The sequence below is a fragment of the Erythrolamprus reginae genome, chromosome 7 (assembly GCF_031021105.1).
Source record: "Erythrolamprus reginae isolate rEryReg1 chromosome 7, rEryReg1.hap1, whole genome shotgun sequence".
Lineage (NCBI taxonomy): Eukaryota > Metazoa > Chordata > Lepidosauria > Squamata > Dipsadidae > Erythrolamprus > Erythrolamprus reginae.
The window spans coordinates 41,847,759-41,871,086 of record NC_091956.1 but is presented as its reverse complement, the minus strand read 5'-3'; the positions used below and the strand labels follow the sequence as shown (position 1 = coordinate 41,871,086).

The window sequence follows — 23,328 nt, the reverse complement described above, 5'->3', positions numbered from 1 at the left end:
GAGTTGTTTATCAATATAACAGGAATGAGGGCAGGGCAAAATTTATATGCTATCAGCTCTGGCTGGGTGGTATTAGATGATACTAATAAGTGACTAGGGAAAATGGCCTAAATGCAGATTGCAAAATATATGCAAACCCCAGACAAAGAGAGAATGAATATATCCACTCTAATAGTGGAGTCATTAAAACAGATTTCTAGTTTCCTCAGATCCTCAGGCCTGGTGATATTTTTTTCCATTCTTAACATTGCTTGCAATCTGCATTTAGGCTTATTTCTCCATAATCACTTATTAGCATTGTCTAACACCACCCAGCCAGGGTTGATGCCATATAAAGTGTCCATATTCAACAAAGTTGTGAACGATAAGTAATTTTATTCACCAGTGCTTAGTTTAGGGGTATATTTTCTACCTCATAAAATTGTAAATCTGCTTTTAAATCTATGCAAAAGCCAAAACCAAATGCAATACTATTCAAGAGTTACTTTCAGATCTGAGTAGAGCAGGGCTGTCAAACTCCAGGTCTGTGAGTCAGATGTGTCACGTGCTGGCTGCACCCATGCCCAGTACAGCAAAGTGGGGGGAGTCCCAGTATGTCACATGACACCACGGGGATGACATGAATATCATACCCCTGGAATAGAAGAATGTCATCTACTGAAATTCTGTATTCTTACGATCCCCACTATGTGATAGCAATTATTTAAGTAATGTTTTCCTAAGCATTTCTTCCTACATGAACTTGAAAAACCTATTATGTGTTCTACTCATACATTAATCTTCCTACACTCTTGAGCAGGTTTAGCTGCGGGGAGCCTTTCCTCTCCCTTGGAAAGGCTCCGAATCCCCACTGCCCGGGGGTTCTGGCCAATGTTCCCTCTAATTTTTTTTGGGTGTGGGCGGAAAAGTATAGTGTCTTAGCGGCAGTCTCTTTGGGACTGGGCAGCATAGAAGTATGTATGTATGCATGCATGCATGCATGCATGCATGCATAAATAAATAAATAAATAAATAAATAAATAAATAAGGAAAAAATTCCCTTATTTTTTATTAAAAGAAATTAAAACAAAACCAAAATCTATTACTATTAAAACTAAAACAACCAGCAAAACCAAAAACACAACTATTAATAAATCCATGCTTTAAAACCTTCATTTCTTAAATATTTATCATAGTATTATAGTAATCTAGTAATACTATGAAAATCGATCTGAACACCAATGCATCGATTAATATATTTCCATAAATTATACTTTTCTATAATTTCATTCAATATTTCCAAGCTTAATTAATTTTCAGGCACTTAGCATTTACTATTATTAACTTTCATCAATCTTCTACATTTCCAAGTATATTTTAAATTCATAATGCAAACTCATAAAATCACACAGTACATATCATAAACCCCTTATTTATCCTATGTATCTTCCATTAATTTTACCTATGTAATTCTATATAGTTCTAAAATTCTAATCCAATTTATACATCCTAATATTAAACACCACCTAAATATATATTTTACCAATATTCCACAGTCAATCCATATTTAATAATCAATCATCCCTCCTCAAATTTCTACCACTGTTCTCATTTCTGGGTACCTCTCCTGTCTCTCCCCCTTTTCTCTCTCATTTGCTTCTCATTTCTCCCTCTTCCTCCCTTTTTCTCTCATTCCTTCCCTCTCTCACTTCTCTCTTTTTCCATCCCTGTCTCTTCCCCCCTTGTGTGTGTGTGTGTGTGTCTCTCTCTCTGTCTGTGAACTCTTGAACCATTTCCAAAAACAGGTGAGGGCTGGGGGGTTTTCCTCTGTTATTATTTGGGTGCTTTTTACCATATGCTTTAAATCAAGAGTCACTTTTTCTCTCATTCCTTCCCTCTCTCACTTCTCTCTTTTTCCATTCCTGTCTCTTCCCCCCTTGTGTGTGTGTCTCTCTATGTGTGTGTGTGTGTGTATGTGAACTCTTGAACCATTTCCAAAAACAGGTGAGGGCTGGGTTTTTCCCCCCTCTGTTATTATTTGGGTGCTTTTTACCATATGCTTTAAATCAAGAGTCACTTCTCTCTCTCTTTTGTTTATCTCTCTTTCCTCTCATTCTCTGCCTCAACCATTTTCTCATTTCTCCGTTTTTCTTCCCTTTTTGCTCTCATTTCTCTCTCTCTCTCTCTCTTGCTTTCTCTCTTCTCTCTCTTGCTTTCTCTCTTCTCTCTCTTGCTTTCTCTCTCACGCTTTTTCTCTCTCTTGCTTTTTTCTCTCTCTCTTTCTCTCTCTCTCTCTTTCTCTCTCCCCCCTCTTGCTCCCTTTCTCTCTCCCCCCTCTTGCCCCCTCTTTCTCTCTCCCCCCTCTTTCTCTCTCCCCTCCTCTTCTCCCCTCTTGCTATCTGTTTAACGGTGGCCAGGTCCATGCTCTTGATGCAGTCTGCCGCCATCTCATACTTGTCTTGTACCAGGATTGGGTGGCGGAGGGGACCCGGCAGCGGCAGGCAGCCCCAAGTGTGGCGGCTGGGGAGAAGGCAAAGGTCAGGGCCGAGTAGGCCAAGGCCGGGCCCCTCGCCGCCAGCTCCAATACCTCATAGAAATGAGGGCAGCTCCCAGTGCAGCGGCAGGGGAGGAAGCTAAGCTCGTGGACGGAGCCGGAGGAGCCGTGCTTTGGCTGCATCGGGGCCAAGTAGATCGAGGCCAGGCCCGTCGTCCTCTGGCTCCAAGGGGCAGTCCCAGCGCAGCAGCTGGGGAGGAGGCGAAGCTCGTGGACAGGCCCGGAGCAGCAGCTGCCGCCTACTCCACCCCGTGCTTCAGCCTCCTCCGATGCTGCGTGGGTGGGTATTAGAGCCAGGGCAGCCTCAGACAATAGGGCCGCCGACGCCAAAGCGAGGAGACAAGGGGAAGGAGGAGGACCAAGGGATGAGAGAAACCTGGACAGGAAGCTTGCACAAGGAGGACCCATGTGTCGGCCGGACCCAGACATCGCTGGTGGCCATAAAATACTTGTAAGCCGTGAAGAAAGAAGCTCAGCTTCCGGTCTCGCAACTTTTTGCTCTTTGTGCCCTCAGCAAAAAGTTGCGAGACCGGAAGCTGAGCTTCCTTCTTCGCGGCTAACAAGTTTTTCCCAGTGGTAGAGTCTGCTGGGGAAGTGGGGGGCAGAGATTTGAGATCTCCGTGCTAGAATGGGAATCTTCTGCGCTGAAATCTCAAATCACCTGCGCTATAGCTCATAGCACAGGTTAGAGGGAACAGTGGTTCTGGCCCTTTTGGACCAGACCGGATCCTTCCTGAAGGGAAGATGACACATGGGACACTACCAGGGGTCAGATAGGGGTTGGCATGCCCCACCAAATGAACCAGCTCAGTCTCGCACTGACTATGGTGTGAAGCCAGCCAGGCAGCCATGCCTGAACCGATACAACACTGGGATGGAAAGATGTGGAGACAACACAACACTGGGATGGAAAGATGATTGGTAACATCTGGAAAAAGCTGGAGGAGTACTTATAGAGGAAGAAGAGATTTAAAGCTGGTGCTGGTGAGTTAAAGTGGCCAAAAGTGATTTTGGATTTCCCCCCCCTCAATTTGATTTCAGCGGAGCTAAAACAGCTGGAAATGGAAGGAAGCAGCTGTCCTTGCAATGAGGTGAAATGTGAAGGCTTTTGAAGGTAGCAATTGCCCAAGATTGGATTAACTATTTTTAAACTTGTCTTTTGGGACTCCCTAAATTGTCGCTGTGAAGGCTATTTTTTTTCTTTTTTTCTCCCATTTACACACAATAAAGAGGAAGAGGAATTCTATAAATACTGGAAGATTTGAACAAACCTGTTATTTACCGCCATCTTGTGGTTGGAGGAAACATAGCAGCTAATCTCTGTAAATATGTTTTTGTTTTTTGAGGGGGTATAAATTTTTTCTTTCTTTCTTTTTCTTTTCTTCCAACATACAATAAAACAATGTGAGCAATAAAAAACACAGAATCAATGCTTAAAATAATAATTAATGATATTTCTTTGATTCATTAAACATTAAGAGAAAAAGAAAATGCTCTTTTTATCCTCTTCTTTGCTAAGTTAATTAAAATTAACTACACATGAGATATATATCATCCACAGATAACAATATTATGAAATCTAATCCCTTATATTCCCTTTTTCTATTTATAAAAAAACATAAACATCTTAACATCTTAACTCAATATCTAATTTGATCCTTTCATCTCTGGATTAACTCCTTATCCAATGCTGCCACCAATGTTGTGTTGTGAGCCACCCCATGTCTTTGGAGAGGGGCGGCATACAAATCTAATAAATAAATAAATAAATCCTTATTTTGTCATCTGGGTCTTTAATAGATTAAAATTATATCATCATGTATTTCTCCAAAAGTAATTAAAAGAAAATACTTCTCAATTATTTTTAGTTTACAACCATTCATAAAACTTTCCCCAGATCTTATAGTAATCACACTCCTCTTTATCTCTAAGTTTTAAAGTAAGCCTATTCATTTCAGCACAATCTAAAATCTTACGTAATATTTCTCTTTCGTCTGAAATTTTATTCAGCTTCCAATTTTGTGCATATGCTATTCTAGCTGCTGCTAAAATATGTATAATCAAATATATTTCTTCTTTATTAAAATTTTCTGGTAAAATATCTAATAAGAATATTTCTGGTTTAAATTCAATAGTCCTTTTCAAAATCTTCTGTATCCAATGCTGAATTTCTTTCCAGAATTTCTTAGCTTCTGTGCATGTCCACCACATATGATAAAAAGAGCCTGATAACTGATTACATTTCCAACATTTCATTGATCTATTCTTAAACATTTTGGCTAATCTTTCTGGTGTCATATACCATCTATAAAACATCTTATTCATATTCTCTTTATATGCTGTTGACATTGACATTTTATAATTTCTTTCCCAAATTTGTTGCCATTTATCTATATCTATTGAATATCCTATATTCTTCATCCAGTTTATCATTGTATCTTTTTTTTTCCCAATAAATTTTATTAATTTTCTTAAAATAGACAAAACTGACAAACATACATTTAACATAGAAATGGGGTTGTATCTTCCCCGCTTATTCTAGAAGTAAAATTTCAATACAGAAAAAAGAATACATTAAAAAAATGCTTAAAATCAACTTATTACTTTAAATGAAAAGAAGAAATTTATTTAACTTTTTATAATAAATCTTCATACATGAACTAATTCTAGCATAACTCTTAAATCTTATCCCTACTAATTCTAACATAGCACTTAAATCATATCTCTACTAATACAATTCTCTTATTTATTTATTTATTTTTACTTTTAATATTTCTTCTTATTTATCCATATATACACTTTGTTCCATATCTCATAAAATTCTTTTTCTTCTTGATCTTTTAACCGTCTTGTCATCATATCCATTTCAGCGCAATCTAATATTTTTTTAATAACTTCCTCTTCTTTGGGGATATTTTCCCCTTTCCAATTTTGCGCATATATTATCCTGGCCGCGGTCAAAATATGAATAACTAAATGTAAAATTTCTTTCTTATATTTCTGATTGGTTATACCCAGTAAATAGAATTCCGGGGTTATTTCTATCTCCTGTTTTACTATTTCTTTTATTATTATTTCTATCATTTTCCAATAAAGCTTAACTTTGCTACAAGTCCACCATTGAGGGTAATAGGACCCTATTTCCTTCTTACACTTCCAACATAATGGAGACATTTTTGGGAACATTTTTGCTATCCTATTTGGTGGAAGGTGCCACCCATAGAACATTTTAATTTGATTTTCTTTTAGGGAAACTGATTTTGTCATTTTCCAATTTGAGATCCAAACTTTTTCCTATGTATCTATATCAATTTCTTTACCAGTATTTTTACACCAACTTATCATATTATCCTTTAAGGTCAAATCTATATTTTTGTGGGCAATCAAGTATTTATAAACTTTCCCTATTGATTTTGTCTGGTTAGTAATTAATAAGTTACCTAAGAAATTTTTATTCTTATTAAAAATGTATGTCATACTATCTCTCTGAAATCTAGATTGTATCTGAGCATATTGCCACCAGTCAATTGTAATCCCTTCTTCTTGTAATTTATTTCTTGACTTTAATTTCATTTGATCATCCAGTAATTCCTTATATCTTATTGTTTTCATTTCCCTTATTGAATTTGGATGTGCTTCTAGGGGGGAGATCCATTCGGGAATAGTCAAAAAATGATTCTTTTTTATGTCTTTCCAGACTTCCAACAAATACTTAAAAAATTTTTTAACTATCATTGTTAAGTTTTTGAAAAAAATTCCCCCAGGATTTATTGGAATGACCTGAAATAAAAACAAGATCTTAGGTAAGATATTCATCTTAATTGTGGCAATTCTCCCCAAAAAGGTTATTTTTAGATTGTTCCATATTTCTAAATCTTTTTTTAATTTCTGCAATTAATTTCATATAATTATCATTTTTTAATGATATTGTTTTTGATGTTATCCATATTCCCAAATATTTAACTTTCTTAACTATTTTCATATCTGTGATATGTTCAAGTTTTCTTTCTTGAATTTTATTCATGTTTTTCACTATAAATTGTGTTTTACTCTTATTTATTTTTAACCCTGCAACTTTTCCATATTGTTCTATTGTCTGTATCAGTATTGGGACTGCTGTTATCGGATCTTCTATTATAAAAGTCAAATCATCCGCAAATGCTTGAACTTTATATATTTCTTTTCCAATGGTCAAGCCCTTTATTTTTGGATCTGCTCTTACTTTTATCAATAAAACTTCTAAAGATAAAATAAATAATAAAGGTGATATCGGACATCCTTTTCGAACTCCTTTACTTATTTCAAATGTTTCCAGTTGCTCATTATTTAATATAATTTTTGTTGTTTGTTTTGAATAAATAGCGTCTATTAAATTTACAATTTTAGTACCAAATCTCATTTTGTTTAGTTGCATTTTTATGAAAGTCCAATTAACATTGTCAAAAGCTTTTTTGGCATCAAGGAACATTAATGATACTGTTTTTTCAGAATGTTGTTCATAATATTCTAATGTGTTGATAATCATTCTAAGATTCTTTTTAATCTGTCTACCTGGTAAGAAACCGTTTTGGTCATGATGGATTTTTTTCATTTAAAATCCTTTTTAATCTATCAGCATATATTGTGGTGAATATTTTATAATCAACGTTTAATAATGATATAGGTCTATAATTTTTAATATTTTATTTTGCTGTTCCTGGTTTATGAATTAAAGTTATTAAGGATTCTGACCATGATTTTTGGATTTTACCATCCAATCTACTTTCATTAAAAATTTCCTACATATTAATTGTTATTACTTCACTATTTTGTATTATTCTGCCGGTATGGCGTCAGGTCCAGTGGCTTTATTGTTTTTTTGCTTTTTAATAGTTGTAACAAGTTCCTCAATTGTTATTGAACTATCTAGACTTTCCTGTTGTTCTTCCGTTAATTGCGGTATCTTTGTAGATTCTAAATAATTAAAAACTTCATCTTCACTGATATCTTCTTTTTTGTATAACTCTTTGAAAAAATTTTGTACTATTTTTGCTTTTTCCTCTATATTGTATTTTATTATTCCATCTTCATCCTCTAACTTTTTAATTATTTTTGACTGTCTATGTTTCCTTAGTTTATACGCAAGCCATTTTCCTGGCTTATTGGCATGTTCAAATAATGTTGTTTAGCTCTTTTTATCTTTTCTGCTATTTGGTTTTGCTCTATAAGTTTAATTCTATGTTTAATTACTTCTATCTTTCCCTTTAGCTCCCTGTTCTTAGCATTTTGTTGCGATAAAGATTCTACTTGTTTTAATTCATTAATTAATTGTTCATATTGTATTTTTTTTCTTTGTTTACCTTTGCTGTATAGGCAATCGTTAATCCTCTGATGTATGCCTTGGCAGTATCCCATAAGTTTTGTGGGGTAGTATCTAAATTTTTATTTATTTCAAAAAAAATCTTTAATTCCTTCTCTATCCATTCCTTATATTTTTTTCCTTTAAAATGTTTCTATTCATCTGCCAATTTAAGTGTTTCTTATTACTTTTCATATAAACTACTACCGGATTATGATCGACTCAAGTATTAACATCTATTTCAACCTCTTTTATTTGTTCTGCAGTTATTTTTGAGGCCCACACCATGTCTATTCTTGTCCAAATTTTGTGGGGGTTTGAATAAAAAGTATACTGTCTTGTTTGGGGATGTCTTTCCCTCCAAATATCATTTAATAATAGTTCTATTTTCATCTTTTGAAAAGTAGTGGGTAGTATATTTTTCTTTTTCTTACTGTTTTTCCCCGCCTGAATGATCTAATAATCTATTTGAAATTGCATTGAAGTCGCCAATTATAATCATGTTTTCAATATTTAGTTCATTTATTTTCTGATGCAATTGTTTATAAAATGTCGTTTGATTTTCATTTGGGGCATAAATAGAAACAATGACAAGAGGTTTCGGCTCTATGTTAATCTGCACAATTAATATTCTATCTTCTTTGTCTGCGTATAATTGTTTGGAATTTGTGGAGTTCTCAACATACATCGCAATCCCTCTTTTTCTTTGGTCTGCCAATGCAGCATATATATTTCCAATTTTTGGATTTAATAATAATTTTTGATTTGTCTTTTCTATATGAACGTCTTGTAATATTACTATTTGAGCTTTTTGATTTTTAATTTTTGTAAATATTTGTTTTCTTTTTCTCGGTTCATTTAAACCATTCACATTTACAGAAAAGATTTTCAAATCTTTTAACATAGTCATTTGTAGTATTTTTTGGTATCTTTACTTTCGCGCTGAGGTTGTTTTCTTCTTGCACCTAGGTCCTCCTCACCTCCCTGTGCGGCGCTCCCCATGTCCTCCTCCCTTCTTTCTGGCAGTTCTTTCATTGGTTGCTCCAGTTGGCGTATTCCACTAGTTTCATTAAAGTCTTTTGCTTCATCCAGGTTTTCTATTTTATATCTTTTAGTTTGCCAATAAAGTGATAGTCCTTCTGGAATAACCCAACGGAAAGTTATGTTTTCTTTAATCAAAATTTTAGTCAAAAAGTGATAGTCTTTTCTGCTTTCTCTTACACTTCTTGGAACTTGTTTCAGATTTGTGATTCTTTTCCTTTGTCTTGTAATTTTTCATTTCTTGTCCATTTCAAAATGTCATCTCTTATGGTTCTTCTAACAAATTTGATATGGACTTCTCTTGGTAGGTTGTGCCGACGAACGTAGCTAGTTTGTACTCTGAAAACTTCATCAATTTCTTTTGTTAATTCTGTGGGATCCATCTGGAGAATTCCTCCAATAATTTCTGCCATTCTTGCTTGTAAATCTTCATCTTTTTCTTCTATTAGGTTCTGAAATCTTAGACCATAAGATGCTCGTTACACTTCCAGATGTGTGATTGATTCATCATATTTTCATGGCATCGGACCAGAATATCTCCGAGACCGCCTTCTGCCGCACGAATCCCAGCGACCGATTAGGTCCCACAGAGTGGGCCTCCTCCGGGTCCCGTCAACTAAACAATGTCGGTTGGCGGGCCCCAGGGGTAGAGCCTTCTCTGTGGCGGCACCGACTCTCTGGAACCAACTCCCTCCGGAGATCAGAACTGCCCCTACTCTTCCTGCCTTCCGTAAACTCCTCAAAACCCACCTTTGCCATCAGGCATGGGGGAACTAAACATCTCCCCCTGGGCACATTTAATTTATACATGGTATGCCTGTGTGTGTATCTGTTAGTATATGGGGTTTTTTTAATCTTTAAATATTTTAATTAATTGAATTATTTATGATTTGTTTTACACTTGTTGTGAGCCGCCCCGAGTCTTCGGAGAGGGGCGGCATACAAATCCAAATAATAATAAATAAATATTTTCGATAACGTGCGTCAGATCTGCCTTCAAAATAGTCCATTCTCTTTTCCATTTTTTCAGTTTTCTCTTCCACCGCCTTCACCCTATCTTCATTTTCTTTCAAAGTTTGTTGAATTTCCTTCATCTGCTCCTTCATCTCTCCTGTATCCGCTTTTAATTCACCCATTTCTGCTTTTAAGGCTTCTCGTTGTTGATTAGCATCTTCTTGTGATTTAAGCATAAATTCTTTCATTGCGTTTAATGTCTCTTGTATCGTTACAAAGGTAGGCTGTTGTGCTTTCTCTTTCTCCTTCTCTTTAGCTAGCATGGTTGCAGTAGTACTTTGGTGTACAGGAGATGGATGAGGTGACACTTGGGGAGATGAAGCTGACGTTAATGTTTGTTTTTTAATAGTCTTAGTATATGTAGACATACTAGACATCCTTGGCTTTGCAAAAATTTTCTATAATATTTCTTATTTGTAAGATTTAAAGGAGGGGAAGAAAACTCCAGCAAACTCCAAACTTATTAAGTTAAACTTTGCTAGTTATTTGAATGTCACAATACAAAAACACAACAAACACAGCAGAAGTGTCAGTAATCTTAATACTTTAAAATCTATATATGTCTATCCTTATTGTATACCTTATCAATGTTTAAAAATGTGAATTTTGATAATTTTTAAAAAGAAATTAGCCTTTAAAGTTTCTTTCAATTAAGAAAAAAAAATCCTTTCAATTTCAAAAAGCAATAATGTGTAATGTGTTATTATAACAAACCAATTTCAGTTAACAAATCTGCTAGTCTTAAAAATAAAAGAGAGAAAAGAAAGGAAAAGTAAAAGAGGAGAAAAGCAGCAAAAAAGGGGAAAAGAAGCAGAAATAAGGAAGTAAGAAGAAAAGAAGAAGGGGAGAGAAAAATAAAATAAAATGGAAGGAAGAGAAAGGAACACCACCACAGGGAGAGAGAGGGAACCAAGGAGTATTTAGCAATTCATTTATTTCAAAGTATTTCTATTTTTTCTTTTCTAAAATTAATACTAATATCTATAAAACAAGGAAAGCAAGGAAAAGAAAGCAGAAGTAATATAAAGAAAAAGAAAAACAAGGAAATAGAGAAAAAGATATCGAGAAATACAACAATAATATACTTATAATCTTCTTTTAAACGTAAATTTCCTTGTTGATTGAAGTTCTATTTAATTTTCCAAAGTCTTTTATAATAATTCCCAAAGTCTCGAAATGCCAAATAATGGCAAGAAAATCCAAGTCTTGTTGAATTTTATTCAGTCACAATGCCAAAATCCAAAGTTTGGTATTTTTCCGAATCCAAATTTATTTAGTTTAGATCAGTTCCAAATTTTAAAATAAATCCTACGAAAGCAGTCCAAGGAAAGCAGACGATCTCTTCTTTTACTGTAAGTCCAAAGAGACAGCCAATAATCCAATAACAACAATTCCAAACACGATCACTCAAACTGTAGAAATCTTCTTAATTTTTTAGTCCATCAGTCACCAAATCATCGATTTATTAAGTTGTTTAATTGATTGCAAATTGCAGGTTTATTTCATTTTAAAATTAGAAGTTAGAACAAAAGAAACATAATCCCTCCGCTATCAAAAGTAGTGCCCAGGATTCGATGTTATTCTGAAGATTTCGGAATTCCAATCTTTATTTCAACTTTGCCAAATTATAACTCTTCATATTTTCATGTCAGATTATATTTTATAGTCAAGTTTCTTCCAAATTTAAAAGTTCAAGTTCAGATTCAACTCGAGAAACAAAAGAGAGAAAATAGATCCGGCCGTTGTTTGGCTCCTGGATATGAATTTTTCTAACAACTTTCTCTTTCGCCTTGTTAAGAAAACTTTCACTTGTAACTTTCACTATACTTCAATCTTCTATATTTAACATGGAACAATGAAATTTTTACCTTGATTCTTCTTTTCTTTTGGTATTCTTTTTCGCTCTTTTAAATTTCGGAAATCTCGACTTTCTTCTTTCACTTTCTCGCTTCCCACTGGTGTGGGGGGATCGCAATGGCCATATCCTCTGGGTGCCGAGGATCGGTTCTCCCTTTTTCCAGAGCTGCAGGGCAGACCGCTGCCTCCGGAGCTTCAGCGATAGCTCCTCGGACAGAGGGAAGCCCCCTGTTCTAGGATCGGGCCGTCTGGACCCGATCCAACCGCAATCCATGACCTCTGGAGGGGTGAAAGGAGTCTCGGGGACAGAGCCCTGCCCCAGAGCCTCCGCAGCGGTCCCGGTCCAGACCGGAAGCCCCAGTTGTATCATTGTATCTTTAACTTGTTCAAATTCTAAATCAATAGACAAAAAATAACCATAAAACTTTTTTATCATATGCTCACCTGAGCCAAATAAAATTTCATCTAGTTTAGTTTTTTTCAAGATTTATACCATGGAAAAACTTGTAGTTGTCATTCATGGGCAGGATTGCACTAATTAAGATGATTGCTTTTCTTATTTTCAAACATACCAATTATAGTGAATAAAACCTTTTTTAATTATATGAATTAGATAACAACTAAATTTATTTGGCAAGGAAAAAGACCAAGGATTAGTTTAAAATGACTACAAGATATACGAATAAGAGGAGGATTTGGATTTCCAAACTGGCATTTGTATTATCAAGCGGCGGCAATGAGGTGGATTAAAGAATGGATAATGCTTAGAAACAAAAAACTTTTGACTTTAGAAGGGTACAATTTACAGATAGGATGGCACTCATTTGTATGGTATGGAAAACGGACTATACTTTCAAAGACATAGCATTAGAAATTCTTTAATTGAAACTTGGGGGGAAATTAAAAACAAGCATTACTCTAGAATATCTTATTGGACTGCACCTTTAGAAGCTCAGATACACCCAGCAGAGTACAGTGGAATAAAATTTCAAGATATAAAGATTTAATAGGACAGTCAAAAAGGTTGAAAACAATGACAGAATTAGAAAAACAAGATATAAACCTTGATTGGTATATGTATATACAATTGCAGGCAAGATATAATGAAGATAATAAAGAAGGTATAAACCCTGTGTAAATATGTTGACATTGTCTGGAAGCATATATTATCTGCTTGGCTTTTACATACATACATACTATGAAAAAGGAGGTTGTCAGTATGGCCTGGAAGGAAGAAACTATTCAAGATGGAACTGACTGAACTGTTTGAAAATATATTGGATAATGCAATTTGAAAACCCAGAGGACAGCAGAAGATAGCAGCACTTCAAAGAAGAGGAAGGGACTCAGTTTTTTCCCATAAATCTATAAATTATAAAAGGAAAAAGAAAGAAAATTTAACGTGACTGGGGGTTTTTTTTTGGAATATACATGGCAGACGGATTTAAAGTAACAGCCTGAAAGAAACTTTGCAAGGCAGAAGCTTAATGAAGATGAAGGGCTAGAAAAATACAGTAGAACCAAAGATTTGATTTTGAAAATTGGTTTTATGAATTAAGCTTTGTGATTCTAATTTGACATTGTGATTGGACTTATGTTTTGGAGCAACCAGCGAAAATCAGACTGCAGTGATTAAATTGAAGCGAAATAAAATTACATCTGAATTATCTTGGATTATACGAATATATGACTATTGGACTAATTTTATAAAATTTGGACTGGATTGGACTAGATTATACTTCAATTTGGATTATAATGGACTGTGTCTCTACATTGATTAAAAGATTCTCTTCTTTTTAGTGGAACTTAAATTGGATTTTACAAAACTATTTAATTCTTGACTTATTTGAAAACAAAGAAAAAGGACTGAACCGGAATTTTCAAACATAACAAGGATTGGACAAAAAATATAGCTTAAGTATATTTGGTTTCTGTTATTGTATCTTTTTCTATTTGATTCACTTTGAAGAGTAGAATGAATTGCTAAATCCCTTTCTTCCTCTCTCCTGCCCTGGTACACCCCCACTCCCTGATGTAATTTGCCTGCACTATTGTTCTTTGCATTATATAATATCTTGTTCTCTTTCTCTCCCTCTCCCTCTCTTTCCTTTTTCTTTCTTTCTCTCTCTCTCTGTTGCGAATGCCCAAAGAAGGTTAAGTCAACTTACGTGAAAGGTGGAGAGGGTGGGGCGAGAGCTCTGGTGTAGGCAGTCAGCTGAGCAACAGGCAGGCATGACACGACCGCCTTTTCCCTCTCGCACGTGGTGAGGCCGTCCGACTCTACCGCACAGTGTTTGGAAACGGCGCGCAGTGTTTGGATATTGCCTGGATTTTCGCAGGTGGCGAGGCCGTCTGACTCCACCATGTGGCGTTTGGAAATGGCGCACAGTGTTTGGATTTTGCTTGGTTTTTGCAGGTGGCGATGCCTTCCAATTCCACCCCGCGGGCCAGCCACAGACAGCGGGCGGGCCGCATGCCCTGATCTGCTCAAGTGAGAACATTTACCCTTGCTAATGTTATTCTGATCACACAGCACCTCCTTTTGGCCATATGAGAAACTAGTAATAAATTGCATCTTTGTATGTCTTTACCGTACAGTAGATGCAAAAAAAAATATGATGCTGTATATATTCTAAAATATATTGCACGGGCTCCCTATTTTTATTTCCTGATCAGAATACAGAAAAAGTTATCTTACAAATCCAAGTGTGGGTTCTTCCCAGTTTGGACCAGATTGCCCAAATCAGTAGCAACACGCTGGTGGTGTAAGGATGGTGTCATGGATGCAGTTCAATCAGTGCCAATCTGTGGGTGCTGCCATCTTTTTTTTTGTCCCCTAATTTTTTCCTGCTTGGAAGTTTTTTCCTCTGCTGCTACTTGAAAAGAGCTTCCGCTTGCCCCCGAGTTTATACTTACCTTTATTCCTTCACCCGAAGCATAGCTTATATACTCCTCAGCTGTGTTTATGACTGATTGCTGAGCATGCGAGGGAGAAAAATTGCATGAGTGGACATACGCACATGTGCGAGCGGAGTGATAATATTTCTCAGGATTGAGATGAAGGGATTCTAAATGGAAAGCAACATGGAAAGACCCAGAGAGAGTCTAGATCAGGGATATCAAATCTTGACAACTTTAAGACTTGTGAACGCCAACTTCCAGAATTCTCTGGCCAGAAAAAAGATGCCAAGACTAGACACCTCTGATCTAGATAGAAAACAATGACTATATTTACATAATATACTGAACTACAGACCAGCAAATCACAGTTTAATTTTGGGTATTCTATGAACTCTACCCAGGTGTCCCTGTTTATGATTCCAGGGCATCTACTTTCCCCATGTTAAAAGGGGCAGGTCTTCAATCATGCACCTATAGCTGCCATCTTGACATTTTCTCATTTCCTGTAAGGTTTTCTGTATTATCCACACACACCAAAAAAGTTAGCATTATATTTCGTTTATCTATGAATAAGTATGAAAATTCAATACAGCATTATTAGTCTATTCCCATCTCCATAAATTTATTGAATTAAATAATGTTATACGGCCTGCTTTCTAGGTTGGTAAAAAGCCGAAGATTGATTATTTGCACTGCACAGTTTTCACTAGATATGGTAAATAACATATTTAGTATTCTAAAAATGTATCCACTATTTTCAGCCTCTCAGTCCAATCATGATAAAGATGAAAAAAGAAAAATAGGCAACATGATAAATTCTAAGTTAGAAGCAATGCTTCTTGAATCAGAACTTCTAGCTTAAACTTAATTAAAACCAAACAACAATAAAGACTTGAAATGGTAAAAAAGATTAGCTAGAAATGATAATGGGTGACAAACCAATTATTTATTTTGCCCCAGTGTTTCAGAAATATTCAGAATATATGAGATACTGTCCCTATCACTCACTCTCACACACATAATCCTAGCCAGATGGCAGTCCAGTCTCCTCTTGAAAACTTCCAGAGTTGGTGCATTCAAAACCTCCACTGGCAGGTCGTTCCACTGGCTGATTGCTCTGACCATCAGGAGGTTCTTCCTTATCTCCAGGTTGAATCTCTCCTTTGTCAGCTTCCAACCATTGTTCCTCGTCCGGCCCTCTGGTGCCCTGGAAAATAGTGTGACCCCCCTCCTCTCCATGGCAACCCTTTAAGTACCTGTATACAGTTATCATGTCCCCCCCTGGCCCTTCTTTTTGCTAGACTATCCATTATTATTTATTATTATTTATTAGATTTGTATGCCGCCCCACTCCGCAGACTCGGGGCGGCTCACAACAGCGATAAAAACAATACATAATGACAAATCTAATAATTAGAATCTAAAATAACAATTATACATATAAAAATCTAAAAAGAAACTCCAGTATATAAAACATACATACAGTCATATTATGCACAGAGATTACATAGGCAAGGGGAAAGTGCCTCAGTTCCCCCAAGCTTGACGACAGAGATGGGTTTTGAGGAGTTTACGAAAGGCAAGGAGGATGGGGGCAGTTCTAATCTCCGGGGGGAGCTGATTCCAGAGGGTCGGAGCCGCCACAGAGAAGGCTCTTCCCCTGGGTTCCGCCAGATGGCATTGTTTAGTCAACGGGACCCGGAAAAGACCAACTCTGTGGGACCTAACCGGTCGCTGGGATTCCTGCGGCAGAAGGCGGTCTCGCAGATAACTTGGTCCGGTGCCATGCAGGGCTTTATAGGTCATAACCAACACTTTGAATTGTGACCGGAAACTGATCGGTAACCAATGCAGACTGCGGAGTGTTCGAGTAACATGGGCATATTTGGGGAAGCCCATGATTGCTCTGGCAGCTGCATTCTGCATTATCTGAAGTTTCCGAATACTCTTCAAAGGTAGCCCCATGTAGAGAGCATTACAGTAGTCGAACCTCGAGGTGATGAGGGCATGAGTGACTGTGAGCAGTGACTCCCAGTCCAAATACGGCCGCAGCTGGTGCACCAGGCAAACCTGGGCAAACGCCCCCCTCGCCACAGCTGAAAGGTGTTTCTCTAATGTGAGCTGTGGATCGAGGAGGATGCCCAAGTTGCGGACCCTCTCTGAGGGAGTCAAAAATTCCCCCCCCAGGGTGATGGACGGACAGATGGAATTGTCCTTGGGAGGCAAAACCCACAGCCACTCCGTCTTATCTGGGTTGAGCTTGAGTCTGTTGACACCCATCCAGGCCCCAACAGCCTCCAGACAGCGGCACATCACATCCACTGCTTCGTTGACTGGCCATGGGATGGAGATGTAAAGCTGGGTATCATCAGCGTACTGATGATCCCTCACCCCATGCCCTTGGATGATCTCACCCAGTGGTTTCATGTAGATATTAAATAGCAGAGGGGAGAGGACCGACCTCTGAGGCACCCCACAAGGGAGAGACCTCAGGGTCAATCTCTGACCCCCCCACTAACACCAACTGCGACCGACCGGAGAGGTAGGAGGAGAACCACTGAAGAACAGTGCCTCCCACTCCCAACCCCTCCAGCCGGTGCAGAAGGATACCATGGTCGATGGTATCGAAAGCTGCTGAGAGGTCAAGAAGCACCAGGACAGAGGACAAGCCCCTGTCCCGGGCCCATCAGAGATCATCCATCAACACAACCAAAGCAGTTTCCCTGCTGTAACCGGGCATGAAACCCGACTGCTGAGGACCTAGATAATCGGCTTCTTCCAAGGACCGCTGGAGCTGGAGCACCACCACCTTCTCAACAACCTTCCCCATAAAGGGAAGGTTGGAGACTGGACGATAGTTATTAAGTATGGCTGGGTCCAGAGAAGGCTTCTTGAGGAGGGGGCGCACAAGTGCCTCCTTGTAGGGAGCCGGGAAGGACCCCCTCCCCAAGGAAGTATTGACAATCTCCTGGACTCAGCTCCGTGTCACCTCCCTGCTGGTACGCGCATCTTGCCGACTTGAGCGCCACTTTGTAAGTCTTAATATGAGCTCTTACAAGTGTTCAATTGGATTCAGATTTACTCTTCTCCATCACTTCTCTAGACGTCTCTTCTGGCGTTTCAACTCCCGGAGCTCCTTGTTGAACCATGGAGCTCGAAGGGGTCTAGTGCCGCGGAGAGGTCGCAACAGCGCAATCCAGTCAAGAGCCTCCGCTGCAGCCTTTTTCCAGGCCTCAGCAAGAGGTTGACCCTGCCGAACTGTGGACGAGTGTATCTGGAATAACCTCTTAATTGGTTGCGCCTCCCTGCGGGGAAGGATTGGAGCCAGGAAATTAAGCCGCAGTAGAAAATGATCTGACCATGACAAAGGCAAAACTTCTAAGCCCCTTAGTCACAGATCATTACTCAATTGCTCAGAGAGGAGTACCATGTCGGGGGCGTGCCCCCCCTCATGAGTTGGACCCTGTATTACTTGAGTCAGATCCATGGCTGTCATGGTGGCCATGAACTCCTGTGCTAGTCCAGAGGTTTCACCGAGCGATGGTAGGTTAAGGTCCCCCAGGACAATAAGTCTGGGGAACCCCTCCGCCAGCCCGGCTACCTCCTCGAGCAGCACAGGCAGGGCTGTTGACATGCAGCTGGGAGGCAGGTACGTGAGTAACAAGCCCACCTGAACCCCTAAGTCCAACTTCACCAGGAGGGACTTGCAACCCGCAATCTCTGGAGCAACGAGTCTATGCAGGCAAAGATTCTCCCTGGCTATAATAGCCACTCCTCCCCCCCTTCCCTGGGGTCGGGGCTGATGCCATATCCGAAACCCGGCTGGGCAAATTTCAGAGAGAGGAACTCCGCCCTCCGGGCCCAGCCATGTTTCGGTCACACAAGCCAGGTCCTCCAGGATCAAGTCCCGGATGAGGAGAGCTTTATTTACCACCGACCTGGCATTGAGTATCAGCAGCCTGAGCCCAGGGACAGAATTACACTCATCCCCAGTGCCTTGAGTTGAGCTCATGGAGCCGGAAGAAGGGATCGCTACTAAGCAGCAATCCCTCCTTCCCCTGGAACGGCTAGCTCCATGGCCCCCACCATATCTGCCTCTCCCCAGCAAAACCGGGATATTTTGACCCTCTGCCACCCCAGAGATAAGTGTCCCCTCCCCTCCTGCCCTTCCAGCATCAGGTGTGCCAGACATTTCATTCATATCATATTCACTTATTTCATACATATTATAATCCCACCCACCCACCCCATTCTATCTGCCACCCCCCTCCCATTCATTCATACTATTCTATTCATTCCAATGGGTATAGACATCCATTGTTGGGTAACCCTAATAATTAATTTAAAATGTAAGTTAACTAGAAGCAATTAAAAATCCCATTCACACATAAAATATGGGTTAACCCCTAAAATAGTTAAAAAAGAATAAAAAACATAAAAACATATACAAACATACAATAAAGGGGAAAGTCGGTCAGTCGGCAGTTCTTAAAAGCATTCAGCAGTTCTGAACAGTCGGCAGCAGATGGCGCCAGATCCTAAGCTGGCTGTGTTCTAAAAAGGTCTAAAATAAATGTCTGAGTCTCTAAGTAGAGCAGTCTCTTTGATGCCAACCGCTGCCACCGGCCAGCATCCCCGAATTTTATCTGTGTACTTCTTCCGTCTCTACAATGTCCCGGGCCTCCATCAATCACCCCAGTCGCCCTCCAGTACCTCCAGTGTCTATCTTTTATACCGGGCGACGTCTCTTGCTCCCAACACTTTGAAGCCTCTGCACCTCGGCACCTTCCCCTCAGCAGTCTCCAGAAAGTGCCAGTCTCGCTGCGCTCCCCTCGACAAGCCTCCTCGACAGCCTCTGGGCAGTCTCCAGCCCTCTTCCTCCTCCGTAGTGACCTTCACTCCTCTACTCTCTCAGCAATGGCCAATCCAGTTCCCCATCATGTTCTCTGTTTTGCAGTCCTTCCGATGCTGGGCGTCCCCACCACTGTTTGGCTGAGTACAACTGTCTTCTTCTGCTCAAACAGTTTAAATTAGTTCAATCTCGGTCTCAGTCATTAGAGCGGTCGCCATTTTCCCAGCCCCAGCTGATCGGGGTTCCCGACTCTTCCGCGGCAAAAAATACAAAAACCACTGCAGAAAGACAGGGCACCGAGGTCTTTCACGGTGGGGGGGGGGGTTTCTCACCTCGCTGGACTATATGCTGACTTTCAGAATTTAACTAAAAATAGCCCCTTATTTTTGATGTTATTACCGTAGTCCGGTAATACCATGCCCAGTTCCAGGAACCTCTCTTCATATGGCCTGGTTTCTAGTCCCCTTATAATTTTGGTTGCTCTTTTCTGCACCCTTTCCAGAGTCTCTATGTCTCTTTTGAAGTGTGGTGACCAGAACGGGATGCAATACTCCAGGTGCGGTCTGACCAGGGCATTATAGAGTGGTATTATTACTTCTCTAGACTTGGAGTGCATCCCTAGAACCAACTCCCCCCAGAGATTAGAACGGCCCCCACCCTCCTTGTCTTTCGCAAACTACTTAAGACCCACCTTTGTCGCCAGGCATGGGGGAGTTAAGTTACTCTTTCCCCCTAAGCCATTAAAAGTTATGCATGGTATGTTTGTGTGTATGTTTGGTTTTTTATAATAAGGGTTTTTTAGTTGTTTTTATTAATTGGATTGTTCATGTTGTTTTACCACTGTTGTTAGCCACCCCGAGTCTGCGGAGAGGGGCGGCATACAAATCAAATAAATAAATAAATAAATCCCCCTGTTCATGCAGCTTAGGATTGTGTTGGCTTTTTTAGCCGCTGCTGCACATTGCTGGCTCATGTTTAGTTGGTTATCCACCAAGACTCCAAGATCCGTTTCACAGTCACTTATGGTGAGTGTAGTTTTGCCCAGTTTGTATGTATGTTTTGGGTTTTTTTTTAACTTAGGTGCAGGATTTTACTTTTCTCTACATTGAACTTCATTTTGTTTGTTTCGGCCCACTGTACATGTCTGTCTAGATCTTTCTGTATCCTGAGCCTATTGTCTGGGGTATTGGCCACTCCTGCCAGCTTGATGTCATCTACAAATTTAGTTAATTCCCCCTATATTCCCTCATCTAGGCTGTTGATAAATATATTAAAGAGTACTGGGCCTAGGACTGATCTTAAAATATGGTAGTCTGGATTTTCTTTCTGTCTGGTAAATGCAGTGTGTAAGAAGGCATTCCCTCCCCAAAGAATTTACCCTTCATAAAATCATCTTTATCAAAGATAATTTTTCAAAAAATGTCTTTATCAAAGAGGAAAACTTTCTTAAAATAAGAAACAATTTATGTCTGCCCCCCCTCTATCAGCAAAAGTTTTAAACAGCCTCAGGCATTATTCATATCTCTAGTGAACTCAGGCGGCAATTAATACAGTACTTTGTTTTCATTCAGGAAACTGACTATCGAAATCCACAAACCGACTTCTGATAGCCACAGTGTTTAACAAAGCAAATTAAAACAGAAAGATAAAAGACCCTTTTAAATTTATATTCCCATCTGCCTTCAAAGACAGGACATAATACCTTAGCCACAATATAAGAGATAGTGACAATCTGACACATCTTCACATACACATTCAAGAAACATTTTACAACCCAAAATATTTCAAAGCTCTAGAATTATATAAAAATCCCTGCACTCTACTTTGTCAGCAGTCCAAGTAAGGACATTGCTGTCTGTATCATTTCTGAACCCCAAATAAAGACCTCCTTTCCAGTAGCTGGCTTTGCAGCTTCATTTAATTGAGACACCGCTTTAACTCTCCCAGCTGGGTAAGAGAGCCTGATTTCTTTCAACAACAGTATACTGTAATTGCATTAAGGTTCAGGTAAACTCATCTGCCATCCTGCTTGCCTCATTACCAGCACAGTCTCTCCATCATTTCATGAGAACTGGAATAACAATGGCAATCTCAAACTGGCACCCAAATTTCTTGCTTCATATCTGAGGTAGTTTTTTTTGCTCTGCTAAAATAAACAGTACCTCATGGTCTGCCTACTCAACATTTCATTAATATGTACATGAATCTGCTGTAACTGGCTACTGGGTGATTACCATCCCATCTCCTCCAGGCATTAGTCACAATATTCCACAGCCATTTCATCCTGAATTACTAAGTTGTCTGTTTTTCTATCATGGGTTGTTGAAATGTTGGTTTTTTTAATTAGTTCACTAGGAAAACACTTTCAAAATAATAATAATAACAACACAGGTGGATATGTTTTCTTTTCTCCCACCAGGTAAAACTGAATTTTGCAAGTTTCCTTTCTAAGCTAACTGACAGAATGGAATATAAAATTGTTGAATGTGTGTGTTTTTCTTCTTACCAATCCACTGATAAATGTGCCAGATGGAAAATGTCAAGTGAAAGGAAGTGGAATATCATACAAAAAGTATATCAATGAATACTTACTCAAAGATGAACTCTCAAAACTTACCTGATCTGAGGTACTGGGTTTCCAACAACCCTGCACTGAAGTACAACTTTGCTTCCTTCAAGAATTTCTTGGCTTCTTAGTTTCTGGATAAATCGAGGAGGAGATAATTGATTCTGACTTTCGTTTGCAATTTCATTTTGAGAGACAGTCTCACTAATCTGAGAGTTTTCTTTCCTTTGGAGCACACATTCTTTAACCTGAGTGACTTCTGGAATCTCATTTTTTGGTGTGATTTCTAAATTTGTTTCAAGTACTGAATTATTTAAAGAATTTGACAAAACGTGCTTGCTCTTAGGAGAAAGATATCCACTATCTGGAGATGAAGAATTTCCATTTGGACTCTCAACTCTCATCTTGGCTGCTTCATGAAAAATAGCAGACAGTTCTTCAATCAAAGTGGCAGCTTTACCACATAGCTTATTCTTGACATTGCTTGTCAAAACTGATTTAGATTTAGGGCTCACCTTTTGGTCATTTAAACGACACTTTTCAGCATTTTTGAGAGTTCGGATAAAGCTGGGTTTTGCATGCAGCAGGGGAAAAGCACTTGCTTGTTTACCAGCTTGTTTACCTTGAGGATATACATTCTGATCCTGCTGCTCGGTGGGAGTTTGAGATGAAGGCCACAAAGAGGAGGAGCTGGTTGCACAATTTCTCTTGGAAGGATAACTGCCATGTGCTTTGGTTTTCCCAGAAGAGGTATTTTTTGGTGAGTTTGGAGAAGTGTTAAAGTAAGAGTACTCTTGCTTAACTTCTTCTTCAACAGAATTAATGGATTGATGAGCCACTTCAAGGCTTTTGTTTATTTCATCTTCACTGAGAAAGTCAGATAGTTCATGCGAAAAGTCCCCATCTTGTATATCTGACAGGGAATCATAAAAGAGTTCATAACATGATGAATCCTCAAAATTGTTTTCATAGTTTCCAACATAAGTGCTTTTCTCAAAAGGATGAGACTCTTTCATAATTACAGAGAGAGGGATAGGCTGCTCACAACTTCTGTCCTGCATGCTGGAACAAAAAATGAAACTTGTCTCAGAAAGTGCTCCACTAATTTGTATCCGAGAAAGCAGTCAGAGATTTCCTGCAAAAAGAAGTGCATAACAAATTGCACACTTTTACATATTGCTATATTTTTAAATGAACTTTTAGAATTTAAAATTTTTAAATTAGAT

General features: G+C 38.7%; 1 protein-coding gene across 1 annotated transcript in view; it reads right to left on the bottom strand.

The window, feature by feature from the left end:
* The window catches only part of LOC139170652 (palladin-like), a 321,753-nt gene extending 298,635 nt beyond the window's left edge, over nt 1–23,118 (bottom strand). Inside the window, exon 1 of the mRNA XM_070758143.1 lies at nt 22,154–23,118. Coding sequence (XP_070614244.1) covers nt 22,154–23,118 — 965 coding nt within the window. The remainder of the gene's footprint in view (nt 1–22,153) is intronic.
* Nucleotides 23,119–23,328: the final 210 nt, after the last annotated feature.